At 44.4% G+C, this 19,634-nt stretch overlaps 1 protein-coding gene across 2 annotated transcripts in view; it reads right to left on the bottom strand.

Moving 5' to 3' along the window:
• LRP1 (LDL receptor related protein 1) overlaps positions 1-15,208 on the bottom strand; it is a 555,292-nt gene extending 540,084 nt beyond the window's left edge. For both annotated transcript variants that reach the window (XM_082246010.1, XM_082246011.1), the window contains exon 1: positions 14,928-15,208. In XM_082246010.1, the coding sequence (XP_082102136.1) occupies positions 14,928-15,012 (85 nt within the window). In that variant the 5' untranslated portion in view covers positions 15,013-15,208. The remainder of the gene's footprint in view (positions 1-14,927) is intronic.
• Between the last annotated feature and the right edge of the window lie 4,426 nt (positions 15,209-19,634).

Genomic DNA, 19,634 nt, shown 5'->3' with positions numbered 1-19,634 from the left:
CTGGTGTCGGCATACAAAAATTTTCATGTTTGCAAGAAAGACTCTTGTCCGCAGAATGTGCGCAGACGGCTGTCGGAGGCACCATACTAACAAGCGTACAATCGGCAGATCTTTCGTCCGCCGACGTTTGTATGACGACGATCGGTACGTGTGTACGGGGCTTAAAGGCCATCAATGTATAGAGTATTCTTCCCATTGATCACCAATTGTAAAAAAGTATTTTTTCTACTTTTCGACCAATCTAAGAAGCATTATTATTGCTGCTGACCACCCTACTAATGTCCCCTGAACTATAGGTATAGTAATTGTTGACAGGGGTTCCTTAAGACCTCAAAGTTATTTCAAGGGTTCCCAGATGGTGAAAAAGCCTGCCATAAAAAGGTACAGCAACGAAATGCTTGATTTTTCAACTTCCCCAGTAATATACAGTATACTTTTCTTTGTTACCCTGTCTTCACTCTCCAGCAATGAGACTGTACAGAGACCATCATAAGGAGCAGCAACAAGACCTTACCGAGACCCAAATATAGTGCAGGCATGATATTGGAGTAAGGGATGCCAACAAGACTGTACAATGATTAGCATGAGAATTGGCAGTAAGATCCTATGAAAACCAGCAAGAGGGGCAGCATTAAGGCCGTACGGAGATCGTAAAAAAGGGGCAGCATTAAGGCCGTACGGAGATCGTAAAAAAGGGGCAGCATTAAGGCCGTACGGAGACCGTCAAGAGAGGCAGCATTAAGGCCGAACGGAGACCGTCAAGAGGGGCAGCATTAAGGCCGAACGGAGACCGTCAAGAGGGGCAGCATTAAGGCCGTACGGAGACCGTCAAGAGGGGCAGCATTAAGGCCGTACGGAGACCGTCAAGAGGGGCAGCATTAAGGCCGTACGGAGACCGTCAAGAGGGGCAGCATTAAGGCCATACGGAGATCGTAAAAAAAGGGCAGCATTAAGGCCGTACGGAGACCGTCAAGAGGGGCAGCATTAAGGCCGTACGGAGACCGTCAAGAGGGGCAGCATTAAGGCCATACAGAGACCGTCAAGAGGGGCAGCATTAAGGCCGTACGGAGACCGTCAAGAGGGGCAGCATTAAGGCCGTACGCAGACCGTCAAGAGGGGCAGCATTAAGGCCGTACGCAGACCGTCAAGAGGGGCAGCATTAAGGCCGTACGGAGACCGTCAAGAGGGGCAGCATTAAGGCCGTACAGAGACTGGCAAGAGGGGCAGCATTAAGGCCGTACAAAGACCAGCATGGGGTTGGGGCAAAAGAACCATACAGAGACAGACATAAGGGGCAGCAATAAGACCACACGTAGATGGGCATGAGAGCCAGCAATGAAACCGTATGGAGACCGGCATGAGGGGTAGCAAGAAGACCAGCATGAGGGGCAGCAACAAGACTGTACAATGACTGGCATGAGAAGCAACAAAAATACCATAAGGAGACCAGCATGAGGGGCAGCAATAAGACCGTATGGAGACCAGTATGAGAGGGGCCAGAAAACAAAGGCAAGCCTCTCACTGATGGTACTGCCTCCGATTTTAGAATGGAGAGCACATTAGTCCATTAAAATGATATATTACTTACTGCTATTCACAGACTGTCTGTAAAAACATTCCCTAACTTCTATACCTATTTAATGCAAAAAGAAAAAGTGCAAAGCACGAGGAGGAGATCGACTTGCAGTAAGTGATGGCAACCAATCATCATTCCGATTTTGACTAAACTGACTGCAGTAATCCAAAATCTGATTGGTTGTCATGGTTACTATGCATTGCATACTCGGCCTTTTTCATGGTTACTGAATACCACCGATACACAAGCACTAAGCCCCATAAAACATAGATCTTATTTTTCCCAGTAAAATCTGAATTCTGGTTACATACAGATATGAAATCATTTGAAACGTGCACACTCTATTCACAGTTCATCTCATAAGCATTAAAAATGTGGTTAAAATAACAGATAAAGAAAAAATGTTATGATCTCAAGGGATAGGCTGGAACACAAATGGAAGTGACCACACACATACTCTGGCCATGCAGAGCTTAGAAAACGCTTGGAGCAAATAGTGATGAATTACTAAGAACAACCATAAGAATTCTATGTCCCGCTCATATTTGGTAATATTTTCTCATGTAGCATGATGCACTGAGGGTATGTAGGCAATGAGAAAAAACACAATTTGGTGGCAAAAGCTTAGCATTAATAATATTACAGTTACATCATACTTGCCAAAAGCCCCAGAGGCAGCCCCAAACCTCTTAGCAGAGCAGATGTTAGACCTTTGCACCCTAAAGCCTCGTACACACGCGTCAAAAATCGGCAGGGAATTTTCGTCCGACGACCGATCCGCCGATTTTCGGCTTGTTAGTATGATGCTTCCGACAACCGACTCCGACTTTTCAAGCCAAACAAAATCTGGTGTGCAGGCTATAAAATGTTTGTACGCTGTCAAAACACGGCCGATTTTCGTGCAGTCAGTACAGATTTCGACAGGGAAAAATCGAACAAACAAGACTGGGCATGCTCAGAGAAGAAAGAACACAAAGAAAGCAAACCAACACATGACATCACTTCTGAAGTAGAATTTTGTTGGGCGAGAAAATGTGTGTGCAGTCTAGGCACATTCCAACCAACAAAACACCACTCTGGACAAAAGACGGACGATCGGTCGGCCGATAATCGTTGCGTGTGTACTAGGCTTAACTTTCACAGCCGATGGACTTGCCTTGTCAGGCTGTGACCATGAACTCCTGTCTCAGTCCACCTTTCATCTTCACAAAAAGATTTCACAACATTCCTAACCTTCAGGCAGGAAAGAGAAATTACAAAGAGACAAGGTAGGCTAAAGAAAATAGCAGTGAGTCATGGCTAAGTGAAGGAGCTTTAGCATAATCTGGTGACAACTTTCACCATAAGCAAAATGATTTTGTTGGAAGAATGATCTAAGTATACAGGAATCTACGGTACTCAAGACATTAACTAGCTCTTCTCCCAAAATGAGGTTATTTCATACACAGCCTCCAGTTCAGACGGAGCTCCACCTAGATAACATCAGAAAGCTTAATCCAGAACATGAATGCTATTCTCTTCTGACCTTACCCCAATGGTGGCCTTTGCAGATCCTTCTACATGAGTGTGTAATACTGGAATACATACAATACTGTACAAACGTCAGCCATCTTCTACACCCAGCAGGTGGAATCTGCTACTTTAACACAACCAGCCTTATGTATCCCAATCTGCAGAAAATGTTACAAATGTCACCCCTGCAGAAACATTCTCTACTGCCTAATAAAAAATAAAATAGATAACTTGTTGCTTTTTGCTAATATCCGCTTACGTTTTAGATTCCTTTATTTTTTTTGCATTGGGAGCTACTTCACATATTTTACCTAGTAACCAGACGGCACGCTGAATGGTGGTGCTATGTAGTTGCTAGGGAATCTACCTTTGTCTGGAAAGAAACAGTGGCCATCTGATGACATGTTATTATTGTTGGCTGCAAGGCCATTCTACACAGCTTTCCAATAAACTACAGGCTAGATGGCAATCCTTGCAGCACACAGTATATTTAAGGCCCAGCCATCTGGAAATCAAGAAACCAATATTTTGGTCTTATTTTTGGAAGCAAGAAAAATAAACTGAAGTTGTTGGTGTTTCTTAACCTTTAAAAATATTCAGTCTAAACTTAAAAAGTAATAATAAAATAATTATTGTATTATAACAAATGATTTTGGCATTTTCCCTTTAAAAAAGGAAATGCAAGGTTTATTTAATGGACTATAAAATGGTAAAACTCTGCCCTATATGCAGGTAAAAAAAATATGAATGAATGCTGTTATGTATTCTTTAATACCTTAATATGACTCAGAATCCGCCACTTGCAATTCCCTGTACTGCAGAGCTCAAACTGGGAGAGGGAGAAGCAGCCAGTCAGTTGAGCTCATCTCTGATGATCAGTGCATCCATCTGTTGCTTATCCTGTCACTGTCAAGTTACAGGCGAGGGGGGGGGGGGTCCAGTCACAGGCTACAGGGACACACGTGTTGCATGTTGCAGTGCCATTTATTCTTAATGGCAGCCCAACGCACCCTATCAAAGCATGTGCATTTTAGGACACCACAACACAAGTTAGCCCATTATAGTGTGTTGTAGTGTGCAGTCTTTAAACGCACAAACACTATTTTTGTTTTAAAGCAGTTTGTCAGTAACAAAAAAAATGTAACCGTCCTCACCCAGGCTTTTTTTCTTACTAGCCTTTGGGTTCCAGTCTCCAACATCTAGAGTGTGGGCACCCAACTATGGCGGCTTCACCGCTGGCTGTCCACTGTGCATACGCGAGCCGCACTACACTTTGTGAATGGTCCCACAGTCTCCTGGGACCTGTGATGTGTCCCAGAAGACTGCGGGGAAAGAGGGGGGGGGGGGAGGAGAACTTATGCTCGGATCACCTAGGCATCCCAAGCAGAAGTAGGAGTTGGTGCCGGTTCATACTATAGCGATGTCAGACATCGCATTGGATTCGCTCTGCATATCACATGCAATGTCTGTGCGATGCAAATTCTGCAATACAGATATGCAATGTGAATTCAGCCATACAGATTGTATGGCTGAATTCACACCGCATTCGGACCAAAGTCGTGCAGTGCCCTTTTTTGGTCCGCACCAGAATCGGATTGCCTGGGTGTTCACACCTATGCAATCCGATTCCTGTCTGAATTGACAGTTGGTACTGCGATATACGAACTGATCTGGGGGTCTCATTAACTATGTAGTGACACTCCCAGCAGTTCACATATGGCAGTGTGAACTGACCTGCGTGTCGGGTGTGATGCGGGAACCTGCAGTGGATTTGCAGGGTTCCATCGCACCAATGTTAACTGCCACTTAATACCAGTCAAAAACTAGGTACCCTGCTCCCACCCCTCCCCCCACATGCCAAATTAGGTAGAGGAGTGGGAAGGAGGTGGACTTAAAGCAAAACTTCCCCTTTTAGTTGAAGCTCAACTTTAATGCCTCATTTACATAGCCAAATCAGCCACTGTGCAGCCAGTTTCTAGCAGAAAAACGGTGGATGGGATCCCAGGTGTGCCTTGCATGCTGGGACAATCCCTAAAGTTAGTTCCAAATGCAGATACATATACGCATACCTGTCTTCTACAAGCCTCCTGGTCATTGGCTCTCTGCACACACCAGGGATCCCAGCCACAGTTTTGCACAAGATACTTGTCTTGGTGTGCCTGGTATGCTTCCCTAAGGCTGGCCATACACTATACAATTTTCTTATTCAATTTCCTTTAGATTTACCTTAAACTATGTAGTGCAAGGGCCTGCCTGACTGCATACAAATTGAAAGTGTTTAGGTTTGACCCTATATTACATGGTTTTGGTAAATCTAAAGGAAAGTTGAACAAGAAAAAATTGTATAGTGTATGGCCAGCCTTATACTACACAAAAAACTTTATGGGAATGCACTGCAAAGGGGTGAAGGCAGAACGAGGCTAGACGTCTCTTTGCTACTGAGAGATTTGACTATTCAGCAACACATTTAAATCACTTTGCTGCTAAAGCAATAATGATTACCAAGCCATTAAATCTGTCATAAGTAGGGATAAGCTGAAGGTTCAGCCCGAACCTTGGCTGATTGGGCATTCGAATACCGGCGGGTGCATGCATTACCAAGTCCTTAACAACCAGTGACTTCACCGGCCTCATTCACTTATTTGCCCGGTGATGCAGGCACAGGGGCAGGAATAGCAAAAAAAATAAACAGCATAGGGGCCCCCCAATAATTATTTCCAGACCCTCTAAATCTCTTTGCTATTGAGAGATTTAAAGTGGAGTTCCACCCATTTTTAATAAATTGGATTACATAGATGTATGTAATACCCTTTAAAACGACTTTTACCAATGGAAAGTTTTTTTTTTTTTTTTTGCTAGTAAATACCTTATTTTCTGCTTTATTTATCCTCTTCTCACTTCCTGGTCTGGTCGGCGATTACGTCATTCGGCGATTCGCAGTGTGTGCTGGGATGGCATGAAATCTTGCATTATTACACAGGAGATGAGCTGCACTGCATGCTCTGCCCCGCTTCCGCCCCGCCACCTCTCAGTGAGCTGTATGTATGTAGTGTATTGAGGCTGTGCTCCGCCCCGCCTCCGCCCCACCTCCTCTCAGTGAGGATATAATGCTTTCAGTCCTCGCTCACTGAGAGGAGGCGGGGCGGAGCACGGCCTCAATACACTACATACATACAGCTCACTGAGAGGAGGCGGGGCGGAGCACGGCCTCAATACACTACATACAGCTCACTGAGAGGAGGCGGGGCGGAGGCGGGGCAGAACACACAGTACAGCTCATCTCCTGTGTAATAATGCGAGATTTCATGCCCTGAGATAAATCCCAGCACACACTGCGAATCGCTGAATGACGTAATCGCCAACCGAACCCGGAAGTGAGATGAGGATAAATAAAGCAGAAAATCGGATATTTACTAGCAAAAAAAAAAAAAACTTTCCATTGGTAAAAGTCGTTTTAAAGGGGACTACATACATCTAAAGTGACTAAAATGGGTGGAACTCCACTTTAACTATTCAGCATCCGTATTGGTTAAAGCAATAATGGAGCAATTTACTATGATCACTGAGCTTCATACCCAACTGTCAATTCTTCCACCAGTACTTCAGCACTAATGTCACTGTCAAAGGTTGCATATAAGTAACATTCTTCAAGAAAAAAGAAGCAGCCACCAGTGGGCACACATTACAGGAACCTTACTGGTACCTAGCTAATGAATAAAGTTTTTGCCCACACTTAATGTTATTGCCATACCTACAGGATCTGCAGCTTACCCGTAGCCTGGCAGAAAAACTCTTGGGTTCCATGCACACTAGCTTAAAAAACGCTCCTAGCAGCAGCTTTGGAGCATTTTTTTCTGTTCTAGAAGCAGTTAGTGTTATCCTATGTGTCTATGCACACTATTTTAGTCTAGAAGCGTTGAAGTTTTAGCTTCTAGGAGCAGAAAACAAAAAAAAAAAAAAAAAAAACGTTCTTTTGTGTTTTTGGGAGTATTTGCCAGCAGAAGAAAAAGTTGAAAGCTCCTAACTGCTGCTAAAAGCTGGCACAAAAAAAAAAAACGCTATTGTGAACTTTTTTGATCCAGCGTTTTTCTAGCATTGTTTTAGTTTATAGTGTAAATGGAGCTTTATACTGTTACCATTCCTTCATCCTGGCTAGTTGCTAGGACACATCATACGTGAACACGCAACCCCTGCATCACAGGAATAATCCCTCATTTAAAAGACATGCATGCGCAATGAACTCTCTTCCCCCATACCGGCAACAACTGAGCTCAGCTTTTTTTCTGCCAGGCTTCGGGTGTGCTGCAAATCATTTACAATTATGGCAATGATATCAAGCAATACATTAAACAGCATTTTAACTGACTTGGCTGCATAGTCCATTTTAGCAAAATGGTGAACATAAGCTGGGTACACACATTGAAATTCAGCAGGAATCAGCCAAATTTTGACCTGTGCATAGCCCTGGCAGAAGCTGATTGTTATGCCGGCTTCTGTCAACGGTCCTGCTGGAAATCCAGCATTCAATTAGCCGCTGCAGCCAATGGCTGTACCGGTGATCAATGTATTCTGACTTTAATAATCATTTTTAGTCAGCTAGGCCATGAATAGTCTTGAATTACCAGAGAATGCAGTACAGCCAAACCACAAAGAAGCACTGAAAAGTGGTAAATATAGTCTGCATATATGATGAGCAAATATGGCTGTAAATGTGTAAATTACTAACTATCTATAGAAACCACAATACATATTAATAGGATTATTTACACCTTTCTTCATGCTTCTGTCAGACTGGCTGCACTATATCCGGGCTGAATTCCGGCCGGTTTCTTTTGAACTGGCCGATGCTGTCTGACATTTGGCCCATGTGTACGGGGCTTAAGACTGAAGAGACCGTAGATTAGCTCACTAGACTAGGTCAATTAGGAAGGAGTAGTAAGACTCAGTCATACTCTACAGGTAAGGGTACTTACCGCATTTGTGGCTCTGGCAGGGTACTTTAAATCCATGCGTTTCAGGCCATGGTGCCCCATCATGTACAATGCAAAGGTAATAGCCTTAAGCCTCATACACACACAACGATTATCGGCCGACCGATCGGCTGTCTTTTGTCCAGAGTGGTGTTGTGTTGGATGAAATGTGCTCTAGACTGCACACGAATTTTCTCGGCCAACAAAAACCAACTTCAGAAGTGATGTCATGTGCTGGTTTACTTTCCGTGTGTTTTTTCTTCTCTGAGCATGCCCAGTCTTGCTCATCAGATTTTTGTCTGCCGAAATCTGTACTGACTGAAGAACAATCGGCCAAAAAAATCTTTATAGCCTGCACACCAGATTTTTTTCGTCCGAAAAGTCGGAGTCGGTTGTCGAAAGCATCATACTAACAAGCCGAAAATCGGCCGATCGGACGTTGGCAGAAAATTCACGGCCAACTATCGATGCGTGTGTATGAGGCATTACAATGGGCATGATGAAGCCAACAGCCCGGAGATTAGGGACAACACTGGAGCCTACTAGGGCCAAGAATAATGTAAGTAATAAAGCCTATCCCTAGACTAAACAAGCATTCAAACCTTGAAGTGTAGGGTCAGGATCTGTTTTGGGGGTAAATTTTGTTTTATTCCCGGAGTTCAGCTTTAAAAAAAGCTTTCACAAAATGCCTTACCCCTGTCAGCGTGCCTCCTACTGTATCTCACTGCCCTGTGGGGAGCTTCCACCACTACTGATACTGTGTTGCAGTTTATGCAACAGATTAAAACACTCAACAGATTAGAAAAAAAAAAAAAAAACAGTAGTTTCAGGAGACAATTCAGTACAGGATTAGACCTGTCCTTTGCTATGCCATTTTCCAACACTACAGCCCAGGAAAACTCCATTATTGGGCTTGTAGACCCTGTACACATACATACAATGGAAGTTGGAGCAGTCTCTGTTGCATGGTCATAATTGCAATCTTCCTTGTCAAAGCAACCTACCATTGAGAAAAATATGAAGGTTGTCATTGAAGATTCTCCTTCTGAGAATGCTAGCTGCCTGGCTCTAGTTTTGATATCCATATATGTGTTTAGAATAATAATGGAAGCCAGTAAAGTCAGAGTTCCTTATCTACCCATCTGCTAGGGTGAGTTAATGAGACACTACCAAATCCAACAATTCAACATGACAATCAGGCAACAAGCATTTTCAGAAAGAGGTTTCTTTCCTTTCAAGATGACCTGAGCAAAGTGGAAATATGAGGGCTGCTATCGGATTTGTAAATTAGACAGATCTGACCCCAGCAGTATTGTATGCTATGGGTTCATTCACAGCGCATCCTTTTGGTCCGCAGCATTTAGTAAACCAAATCCGATGAGTACCGTATTTTACGCATTTCTGCTAATGGTTACATGTGTGCAGCATAAATGGACCCTGCGCCAGTGCCGCTGCCTAGTGATTTCAAGTCCAACAGTAAACATCAACAATGTGTAGGCATGAATGACTCATTACGGGCTGACATCAGTAGCGTGTAATCAGCAGCAAAGGTGCAGAATGCACGCATTTCAGCTCAAACAAACAAAAGTGGCCATATGTCCACAAATTCAAATGCAGTACGGACAACCTTTTACACTGGGTCTTGATACCAGTAAGTGAGACTTTTATGGGTCTGCTAAAATCATGGTCAGTTTTCATTTTTGGCTATCTTTGTCTTGCTGGAGAGATTTCCTTTCACTTCCTGTCCTATTGACAGAACACGAAGTAAGAGAAAAGTGAAGAAATTATTGGATGCAGGCACTGTCCGGACAACAATTTTCCACCCTTCCACAAAAGTCAACTGCACAATGGACTCTTGTTTAGCCAGGTGGTTCTGACAGGAGCACCCATGGCTCAAATTTTGGCTGATTCAGCTACAATTTGAGTCATGTATGGCAGCCTTTAGGAAGATGGAGACGCTTGAGGCTGGTCAACGTGTGACAACCCTCTACTGTCTAGCCACCCTTTATTAAACACATGCATTCTCTATTCTATGCAAATTCAATGCATTCTCCATTACTGGCTAGTAGAGATAAGAAAGAGAACATCTCACTTAAAACCTTATTCCAGGTAAAACGTTCCTTGTGTGGTTTAGATAAAGAATTAAGCAGAGTATACACAGTTTTGGGACGATGATGCAGGGTGCCCCTCTTCCCCTGCCTAGGGACAGCGCATGTCTTGGGGTGGTGTCTGCTACCCAAGACAAGCACTGCCAATCAGGACTAATTAAATATTTGTTTCCTTTATATATGGGTGGTTGGCACATTCGAGCACACTATCTCAGAAACAAGATCACCTAGAAAGACAGGACAAAAAGCAATGAGTGAGAAGGAAAATCTTTGGTGGGGCTCCCTCAAAAATGAGATCATGACATCACATTTTTTTACAAAACTAGACTACAAAATTGAAAAATAAAAAAAAAAGGTGTTGGAAAAGGAGTGGCAATATTTTAAAGTGTATGGCTTGATTGTAAATGCATCAATTTCCAGGATTAACATTTGCCAGGTAACAAGCATATAGTGTTTCTTTCCTGTGTCTATCAAGTGCTCTATAGAGCAGCTTTTCTCAACCAGGGTTTGTGGAACAATAGGGCTCTTACAGAGGGTGCAATGGTTTTCTAGAGCTGAGGCTAATCATGTGTCTGTGCCTGCATAGGCACTGGCAGTGGCATGACACCCAATTATCTTTTTAGCTGTCTGTAAAAAGGATATTCTTCCCACTGCCCACTAAAGAAACATTCTCCCCACTGCCCACCAAAGTAAGGGACATTCTTCCCACTGCCCACTAAAGAAACATTCTCCCCACTGCCCACCAAAGTAAGGGACATTCTCCCCACTGCCCACCAAAGTAAGGGACATTCTCCCAATTGCCCACCAAAGTAAGGGACATTCTCCCAATTGCCCACCAAAGTAAGGGACATTCTCCCCACTGCCCACCAAAGTAAGGGACATTCTCCCCACTGCCCACCAAAGTAAGGGACATTCTCCCCACCAAAGTAAGGGACATTCTCCCCATTGCCCACCAAAGTAAGGGACATTCTCCCCTCTGCCCACCAAAGTAAGGGACATTCTCCCCACCAAAGTAAGGGACATTCTCCCCACTGCCCACCAAAGTAAGGGACATTCTCCCCACTAAAGTAAGGGACATTCTCCCCATTGCCCACCAAAGTAAGGGACATTCTCCCCACCAAAGTAAGGGACATTCTCCCCACTGCCCACCAAAGTAAGGGACATTCTCCCCACTGCCCACCAAAGTAAGGGAGATGCTCCCCACCAAAGTAAGGGACATTCTCCCCATTGCCCACCAAAGTAAGGGACATTCTCCCCACCAAAGTAAGGGACATTCTCCCCACTGCCCACCAAAGTAAGGGACATTCTCCCAATTGCCCACCAAAGTAAGGGACATTCTCCCAATTGCCCACCAAAGTAAGGGACATTCTCCCAATTGCCCACCAAAGTAAGGGACATTCTCCCCACCAAAGTAAGGGACATTCTCCCCATTGCCGACCAAAGTAAGGGACATTCTCCCCACTGCCCACCAAAGTAAGGGACATTCTCCCCACTGCCCACCAAAGTAAGGGACGTTCTCCCCACTGCCCACCAAAGTAAGGGACGTTCTCCCCACTGCCCACCAAAGTAAGGGACGTTCTCCCCACTGCCCACCAAAGTAAGGGACCTTCTCCCCATTGCCCACCAAAGTAAGGGACATTCTCCCAATTGCCCACCAAAGTAAGGGACATTCTCCCCACTGCCCACCAAAGTAAGGGACATTCTCCCCACTGCCCACCAAAGTAAGGGACATTTTCCCCACTGCCCACCAAAGTAAGGGACATTCTCCCCACCAAAGTAAGGGACATTCTCCCCACTGCCCACCAAAGTAAGGGACATTTTAACAGAGATTCCCCCTGAAACCTAAGAATTTTAAGGGCTCCTTTGGGGTAGATAGGTTGAGAAAGGTTGCTATAGAGCAGGGATCTTCAAACTACAGCCCTCCAGCTGTTGCGGAACTACACATCCCATGAGGCATTGGAAAACTCTGACATTCACAGACATGACTAGGCATGATGGGAGTTGTAGTTCCTAAACAGCTGGAGGGCCATAGTTTAAAGACCGATGCTATAGAGGCTGAGAAATCACACACCCAATGACAACAGATCCATAAACTGAAGAAAAAACGATGAAGTATGCACAGTACGGATTAAGGAAGGAAAACAATTACAGTATAGAGAAAGGATTTTCACAAGTGTCATTGGATGGGCATATTCAGATATAAGTGGGCTGCCCCAAGGGTTATGAGGGTCCCCTAGAATACAGATCTCGTATGGAAGCTGTATATTAGGAATTATATCCAGCTGTATCATTAATAGGTAACTTTCCCTTTGCTGAAAGGATTTACCATATTCTGAAATGTAAAAGCTTGAACTTTATTTTATTTAAGGTGTCTGATTTTCTGCTCTTGAAATGCATGTGACCTATTCAATAATGAAATAAACAAATAAATAACAAAAATTAGGAGAAAGAGATAAAGACAAACTATTGGTCAAGGAGTTACACAATCCTTTCATAGGAAGTATGAGAGAGATTAGCAGCGGTTCCCCTCACATCTGGTGTGCAGCTCCCATGAATCTCCCTTTCTCTTGCTGCCAGTGTTAAATGCCATGTCACGCACTGAAAGCGCACTGCAGCCTCACTCTTCTGGAGGAAGCCGCTCTCTGCTTGCAGATGAAGCCTGAAAATTGCAATAGAGATGCCTTCACAATGTCAGCCTTGTTTCCCTGGGCAGCAAGCTCTGCTGCTTCGGAATAAATAATTCCATCCAGAAACAAAGAAAAAAAAAAAAATCCCAATATATGCATATTCATAGATTCCATAGAAGACAACATTGTGGGAGCAAACAGCTCCAATCCAGCCTTCACTGCAGTGCAGAATCCGGCTCAGCTTCCCTGCTCACCAATACCAGGCCCATCCGTACCACCATGGAGAACATCTGAGATCCTAGAGGTACCAATGGATGGCATCTCATTCATAAATACACACACCAGGCCCTTCACCAAGAGATATGATCACAATACAAGAGGTCTCCATCTCCCATAGACATTGCATCAAATGGAACAAAGAGAATATGAACAATGGATCTGATGGGTATAAAAGTTATCTCAATTAACAACAGGTCACTAAGGCACAGACGTCATTGTGTTACCCAGCAATCGCAGTGCCCCATACCACAGCACCCCATACCACAGTGCCCCATACCACTGCATTCCCATACATGAAAGGCTGAGGATGGGCTCTAATGCATGTGATGGAAGATAGAAATTCAGGATTTATCCTTACAGAAACTATTATTAAAGAATATCAACATTTATACCTATAGAATGTCAATATTTCTGCAACCGTTCACACAATATGGGTTTGCTATATAGGCAGCTATTCCTGAACATCACACTCACTGAGAGACAGGCTCTTGAAAAGCAAATGACCCATCCCCCCTCCTTTTCAAAGGACACCTTTCTAAACAAATCACATCCCATTGTTACAACAAACACCACAATGGACTTGATGCCTTATCAGACACACCGAGCAATTAAGCAGAGCGTGTTCCCAATCAGAGGAGATGGCATCTCCTAGGATAGTGGGGCCCCCAGGGTGAGCCCAGGCTCTGATTAGGTGTAGGAAATCACCGCTGTATTCTGCACTGTAGCCTGCTATAGTATTGCATCTGCATTTCAGCCTGCCGATACTGTTGCATTTTGTAGTATTGCGCCTGAATTTCAGCCTGCCGATACTGTTGCATTCTGTAGTATTGCGCCCTGCATTTTAGCCTGCCGATACTGATGGATTCTGAAGTATTGCACCCTGCCGATACTATTGCATGCTGTAGTATTGTGCCTGCATTTTAGCCTGCGGATACTGTTGCATTCTGTAGTATTGCACCCTGCATTTTAGCCTGGCAATCTTGTTGCATTCTGTATTATTGCGCCTGCATTTTAGCCTGCCGGTACTGTTGCATTCTGTATTATTGCGCCTGCATTTTAGCCTGGATATACTCTTGCATTCTGTAGTATTGCGCCTGCATTTTAGCCTACCTATACTGTTGCATTCTGTAGTATTGCGCCTGCATTTCAGCCTGCCGATACTGTTACATTCTGTAGTATTGCACCCTGTATTTTAGCCTGCCGATACTGTTGCATTCTGTAGTATTGCACCCTGCATTTTAGCCTGCCGATACTGTTACATTCTGTAGTATTGCACCCTGTATTTTAGCCTGCCGATACTGTTGCATGCTGTAGTATTGCGCCTGCATTTTAGCCTACCTATACTGTTGCATTCTGTAGTATTGCACCCTGCATTTTAGCCTGGCAATCTTGTTGCATTCTGTAGTATTGCGCCTGCATTTTAGCCTGGCAATCTTGTTGCATTCTGTAGTATTGCGCCTGCATTTTAGCCTGCCTATAGTGTTGCATTCTGTAGTATTGCGCCTGCATTTTAGCCTGCCTATACTGTTGCATTCTGTAATATTGCCCCTGTATTTTAGCCTGCCTATACTGTTGCATTCTGTAGTATTGCGCCTGCATTTTAGCCTACCTATATTGTAGTATTACACCCTGCCTGTATTATTGAATGCTTTTAGTATAGTGCTCCTCATTCTAGCCTCCCTGCATTGTTGCATGCTGTAGGAGAGCACAGTGCATTTTCTGTTGCATGCAGTAGAATGTGTGAGTGGACATGTGTGTTGCAGCCATGCTTGGTATGTCAGCTCCAGGGCCTGCAGAGGAAAGGTGCAATAAAAGAGACCCCCCCCATTAGAATGGAATGACACCATGGACTCACCATCGTTGACAGAGGTTGCATAGACGTACAGACAGAGGAATCCCAGGACGAGCACAGCTGGCACCTCTGTCCTGGTAGCCGGCATTGTGGGGGTGAGGCGGCGGTCCCGGGGGGCTCCAGGAGATGGAGGGGGGTGCCTTCAGTCCTGGCCTCCGCCTGCCTGCCTTCCAGAGAGGGGGTGCAGGTAAAAGGGGGGCATGCAGCCTTAGCTCTTCTCTTCCAGGGTGTCCCCCTGACCAGGAGGGGTGAGGAGGAATCCAGCAATCTTATTAATGAGAGGGAATGGCTGGACACACAGTATGTGGGAGAGAAGGAGAGTGGGAGGGACTGGGCGGGACTGTCACACTCCCCGCCCCCTACACAGCTAAAGAGGGGCGACTCAGAGTGACTGGCATCCCCGGCATCCCTCTACGTGTGTGAGAGATGTTTGGGGCGCCCCCTAGCAGTCATCCGAGGAGACCCCACTCTGTGCTCGGCGCACTCTACACTGACCTGTGCTATGTGTATACTGATGGCACTGTGCTATGTGTATACTGATAGATCTGTGCTATGTGTATACTGATAGATCTGTGCACTGTGCTATGTGTATACTGATAGATCTGTGCTATGTGTATACTGATAGATCTGTGCAATGTGTATACTGATAGATCTGTGCTATGTGTATACTGATAGATCTGTGCAATGTGTATACTGATAGATCTGTGCTATGTGTATACTGATAGATCTGTGCTATGTATACTGATAGACCTGTGCTATGTGTATACTGATAGATCTGTGCTATGTGTATACTGATAGATCTATGCTATGTGTATACTGATAGATCTGTGCTATGTGTATACTGATAGATCTGTGCTATGTGTATACTGATAGATCTATGCTATGTGTATACTGATAGATCTGTGCTATGTGTATACTGATAGATCTGTGCTGTGTGTATACTGATAGATCTGTGCTATGTGTATACTGATAGATCTGTGCACTGTGCTATGTGTATACTGATAGATCTATGCTATGTGTATACTGATAGATCTGTGCTATGTGTATACTGATAGATCTATGCTATGTGTATACTGATAGACCTGTGCTATGTGTATACTGATGGACCTGTGCTTTGTGTATACTGATGGACCTGTGGTAAGTGTATACTGATGGACCTGAGCAATATCCATACACTGCTGCTGTGATATGTGTATACTGATGGCACTGTGCATACTGATGGACCTGTGCTATGTGTATACTGATGGCACTGTGCTTTGTGTATGCTGATGGACCTGTGGTAAGTGTATACTGATGGACCTGAGCAATATCCATACACTGCTGCTGTGCTATGTGTATACTGATGGCACTGTGCAATGTCCATACACTGCTGCTGTGCTATATGTATACTGATCGACCCGTGCAATGTGTATACTGATGGCAATGTGCTATGTGTATACTGATGGACCTGTGCAATATCCATACACTGCTGCTGTGCAATGTGTATACTAATGGCACTGTTCAATGTTCTGCTATGTACACCCACCGTACACTGCTGCTGTGCTATGTGTATCCGGTTACAATGGCATCTAAAAGTCGGTGGGATATATTAAGCAGCGAGTAAACATGTTGTCCCTGAAGTTGATTTGTTGAAAGCAGAAAAAAATGATTATCACAGCTTGCTGCGTATAGGGATGTGTGGCCACAGACTGGTTAGGATGCCCATGCTGACCCATGTCCACAGCCAAAGTGCCTACGATGGGCACATGAGTATCAGAACTGGACCACAGAGCAATAAAAGAAGGTGGCCTGGTCCGATGAATCACATTTATTTTTTACATTATGTGGATGGCCGGGTGTGTGCGCCACCTACCTGGGGAAGAGATGGCACCATGAGAAGAAGGCAGCTGATGCTTTGGGCAATGTTCTGCTGGGAAATCTTGGGTCTTGCCTTTTCATGTGGATAGTACCTGACAAGTACCACCTACCTAAACACTGTTGCTGACTAAGTACACCCCTTCATGGAAACAGTATTCCCAGATGGCTGTGGCCTCTTTCAGCAGGATAATGTGCCCTGCCACACTGCAAAAATGGTTTAAGGATGGTATGAGGAACACAACAATGAGTTTGAGGTGTTGAGTTGACCTCCAAATTCTCCAGATCTCAATCCAATCGAGCATGGTGGCCCCAACTTACAATTTTAAGTATCTGCTACTGACGACTTGGTGCCCAATACCACAGCATACCTGCAGAGGTTTAGTGGCATCTATGCCTTAACCGGCTAGGGCTGTTTTGGCAGCAAAAGGAGGACCTACTATTTATTAGGTGGGTGGTCATAAATGTATGGCGGATTGGTGTATGCTGAACATACACAGGTGTTGTACTATGTATACTCATGGTACTGTGCAGTGTGCTGTGCTATGTATACTCATGGTACTGTGCAGTGTGCTGCTATGTATACTCATCGTACTGTGCAGTGTGCTGTGCTATGTATACTCATGGTACTGTGCAGTGTGCTGTGCTATGTATACTCATGGTACTGTGCAGTGTGCTGCTATGTATACTCATCGTACTGTGCAGTGTGCTGTGCTATGTATACTCATGGTACTGTGCAGTGTGCTGTGCTATGTATACTCATGGTACTGTGCAGTGTGCTGCTATGTATACTCATCGTACTGTGCAGTGTGCTGTACTATGTATACTCATGGTACTGTGCAGTGTGCTGTGCTATGTATACTCATGGTACTGTGCAGTGTGCTGCTATGTATACTCATGGTACTGTGCAGTGTGCTGTGCTATGTATACTCATGGTACTGTGCAGTGTGCTGCTATGTATACTCATCGTACTGTGCAGTGTGCTGTGCTATGTATACTCATGGTACTGTGCAGTGTGCTGTGCTATGTATACTCATGGTACTGTGCAGTGTGCTGCTATGTATACTCATCGTACTGTGCAGTGTGCTGTGCTATGTATACTCATGGTACTGTGCAGTGTGCTGTGCTATGTATACTCATGGTACTGTGCAGTGTGCTGCTATGTATACTCATCGTACTGTGCAGTGTGCTGTACTATGTATACTCATGGTACTGTGCAGTGTGCTGTGCTATGTATACTCATGGTACTGTGCAGTGTGCTGCTATGTATACTCATGGTACTGTGCAGTGTGCTGTGCTATGTATACTCATGGTACTGTGCAGTGTGCTGCTATGTATACTCATCGTACTGTGCAGTGTGCTGTGCTATGTATACTGATCGTACTGTGCAGTGTGCTGTGCTATGTATACTCATCGTACTGTGCAGTGTGCTGTGCTATGTATACTCATCGTACTGTGCAGTGTGCTGCTATGTATACTCATGGCACTGTGCAGTGTGCTGCTATGTATACTCATGGCACTGTGCAGTGTGCTGCTATGTATACTCATCGTACTGTGCAGTGTGCTGCTATGTATACTCATCGTACTGTGCAGTGTGCTGTGCTATGTATACTCATCGTACTGTGCAGTGTGCTGCTATGTATACTCATGGCACTGTGCAGTGTGCTGCTATGTATACTCATCGTACTGTGCAGTGTGCTGTGCTATGTATACTCATCATACTGTGCAGTGTGCTGTGCTATGTATACTCATTGTACTGTGCAGTGTGCTGCTAGGTATACTCATTGTACTGTGCAGTGTGCTGCTAGGTATACTCATCGTACTGTGCAGTGTGCTGTGCTATGTATACTCATGGTACTGTGCAGTTTGCTGCTCTGTATACTCATGGTACTGTGCAGTGTGCTGCTATGTATATTTATCATACTGTGCAGTGTGCTGCTATGTATACCCATTGTACTGCGCAGTGTTCTGTGCTATGTATACTCATTGTACTGTGCAGTGTGCTGCTATGTATATTTATCATACTGTGCAGTGTTCTGTGCTATGTATACTCATGGTACTGTGCAGTGTGCTGCTATGTATATTTATCATACTGTGCAGTGTGCTGCTATGTATACCCATTGTACTGCGCAGTGTTCTGTGCTATGTATACTCATCATACTGTGCAGTGTGCTGTGCTATGTATACTCATCATACTGTGCAGTGTGCTGTGCTATGTATACTCATTGTACTGTGCAGTGTGCTGTGCTATGTATACTCCTCATACTGTGCAGTGTGCTGTGCTATGTATACTCATCATACTGTGCAGTGTTCTGTGCTATGTATACTCATTGTACTGTGCAGTGTGCTGTGCTATGTATACTCCTCATACTGTGCAGTGTGCTGCTATGTATACCCATTGTACTGCGCAGTGTTCTGTGCTATGTATACCCATTGTACTGTGCAGTGTTCTGTGCTATGTATACCCATTGTACTGTGCAGTGTGCTGTGCTATGTATACTCATTGTACTGTGCAGTGTGCTGTGCTATGTATACTCATTGTACTGTGCAGTGTGCTGTGCTATGTATACTCCTCATACTGTGCAGTGTGCTGTGCTATGTATACTCATCATACTGTACAGTGTGCTGTGCTATGTATACTCATACGTACATACTAGCTCATTATGGGTTTCTCTTTCAGGTTGAAAAAAAAAAAAAAATTGCATTTACAACCTCTTTAACTGACCAGAGAATAATAATGATCTGAGGATAGAGTCATGGCGGACCCTTATAAAATAAAGGTGAGGAGGACATAGAGTTGTAGGTGACACCAAAGAAACGTTTAGAGGGGGAGAAGCAGGAAAGAGCAGAGTACAA

The sequence above is a fragment of the Pelophylax lessonae genome (assembly GCF_965119305.1).
Source record: "Pelophylax lessonae genome assembly, chromosome: 2".
Lineage (NCBI taxonomy): Eukaryota > Metazoa > Chordata > Amphibia > Anura > Ranidae > Pelophylax > Pelophylax lessonae.
This window is presented reverse-complemented; position numbering and strand designations above follow the sequence as displayed.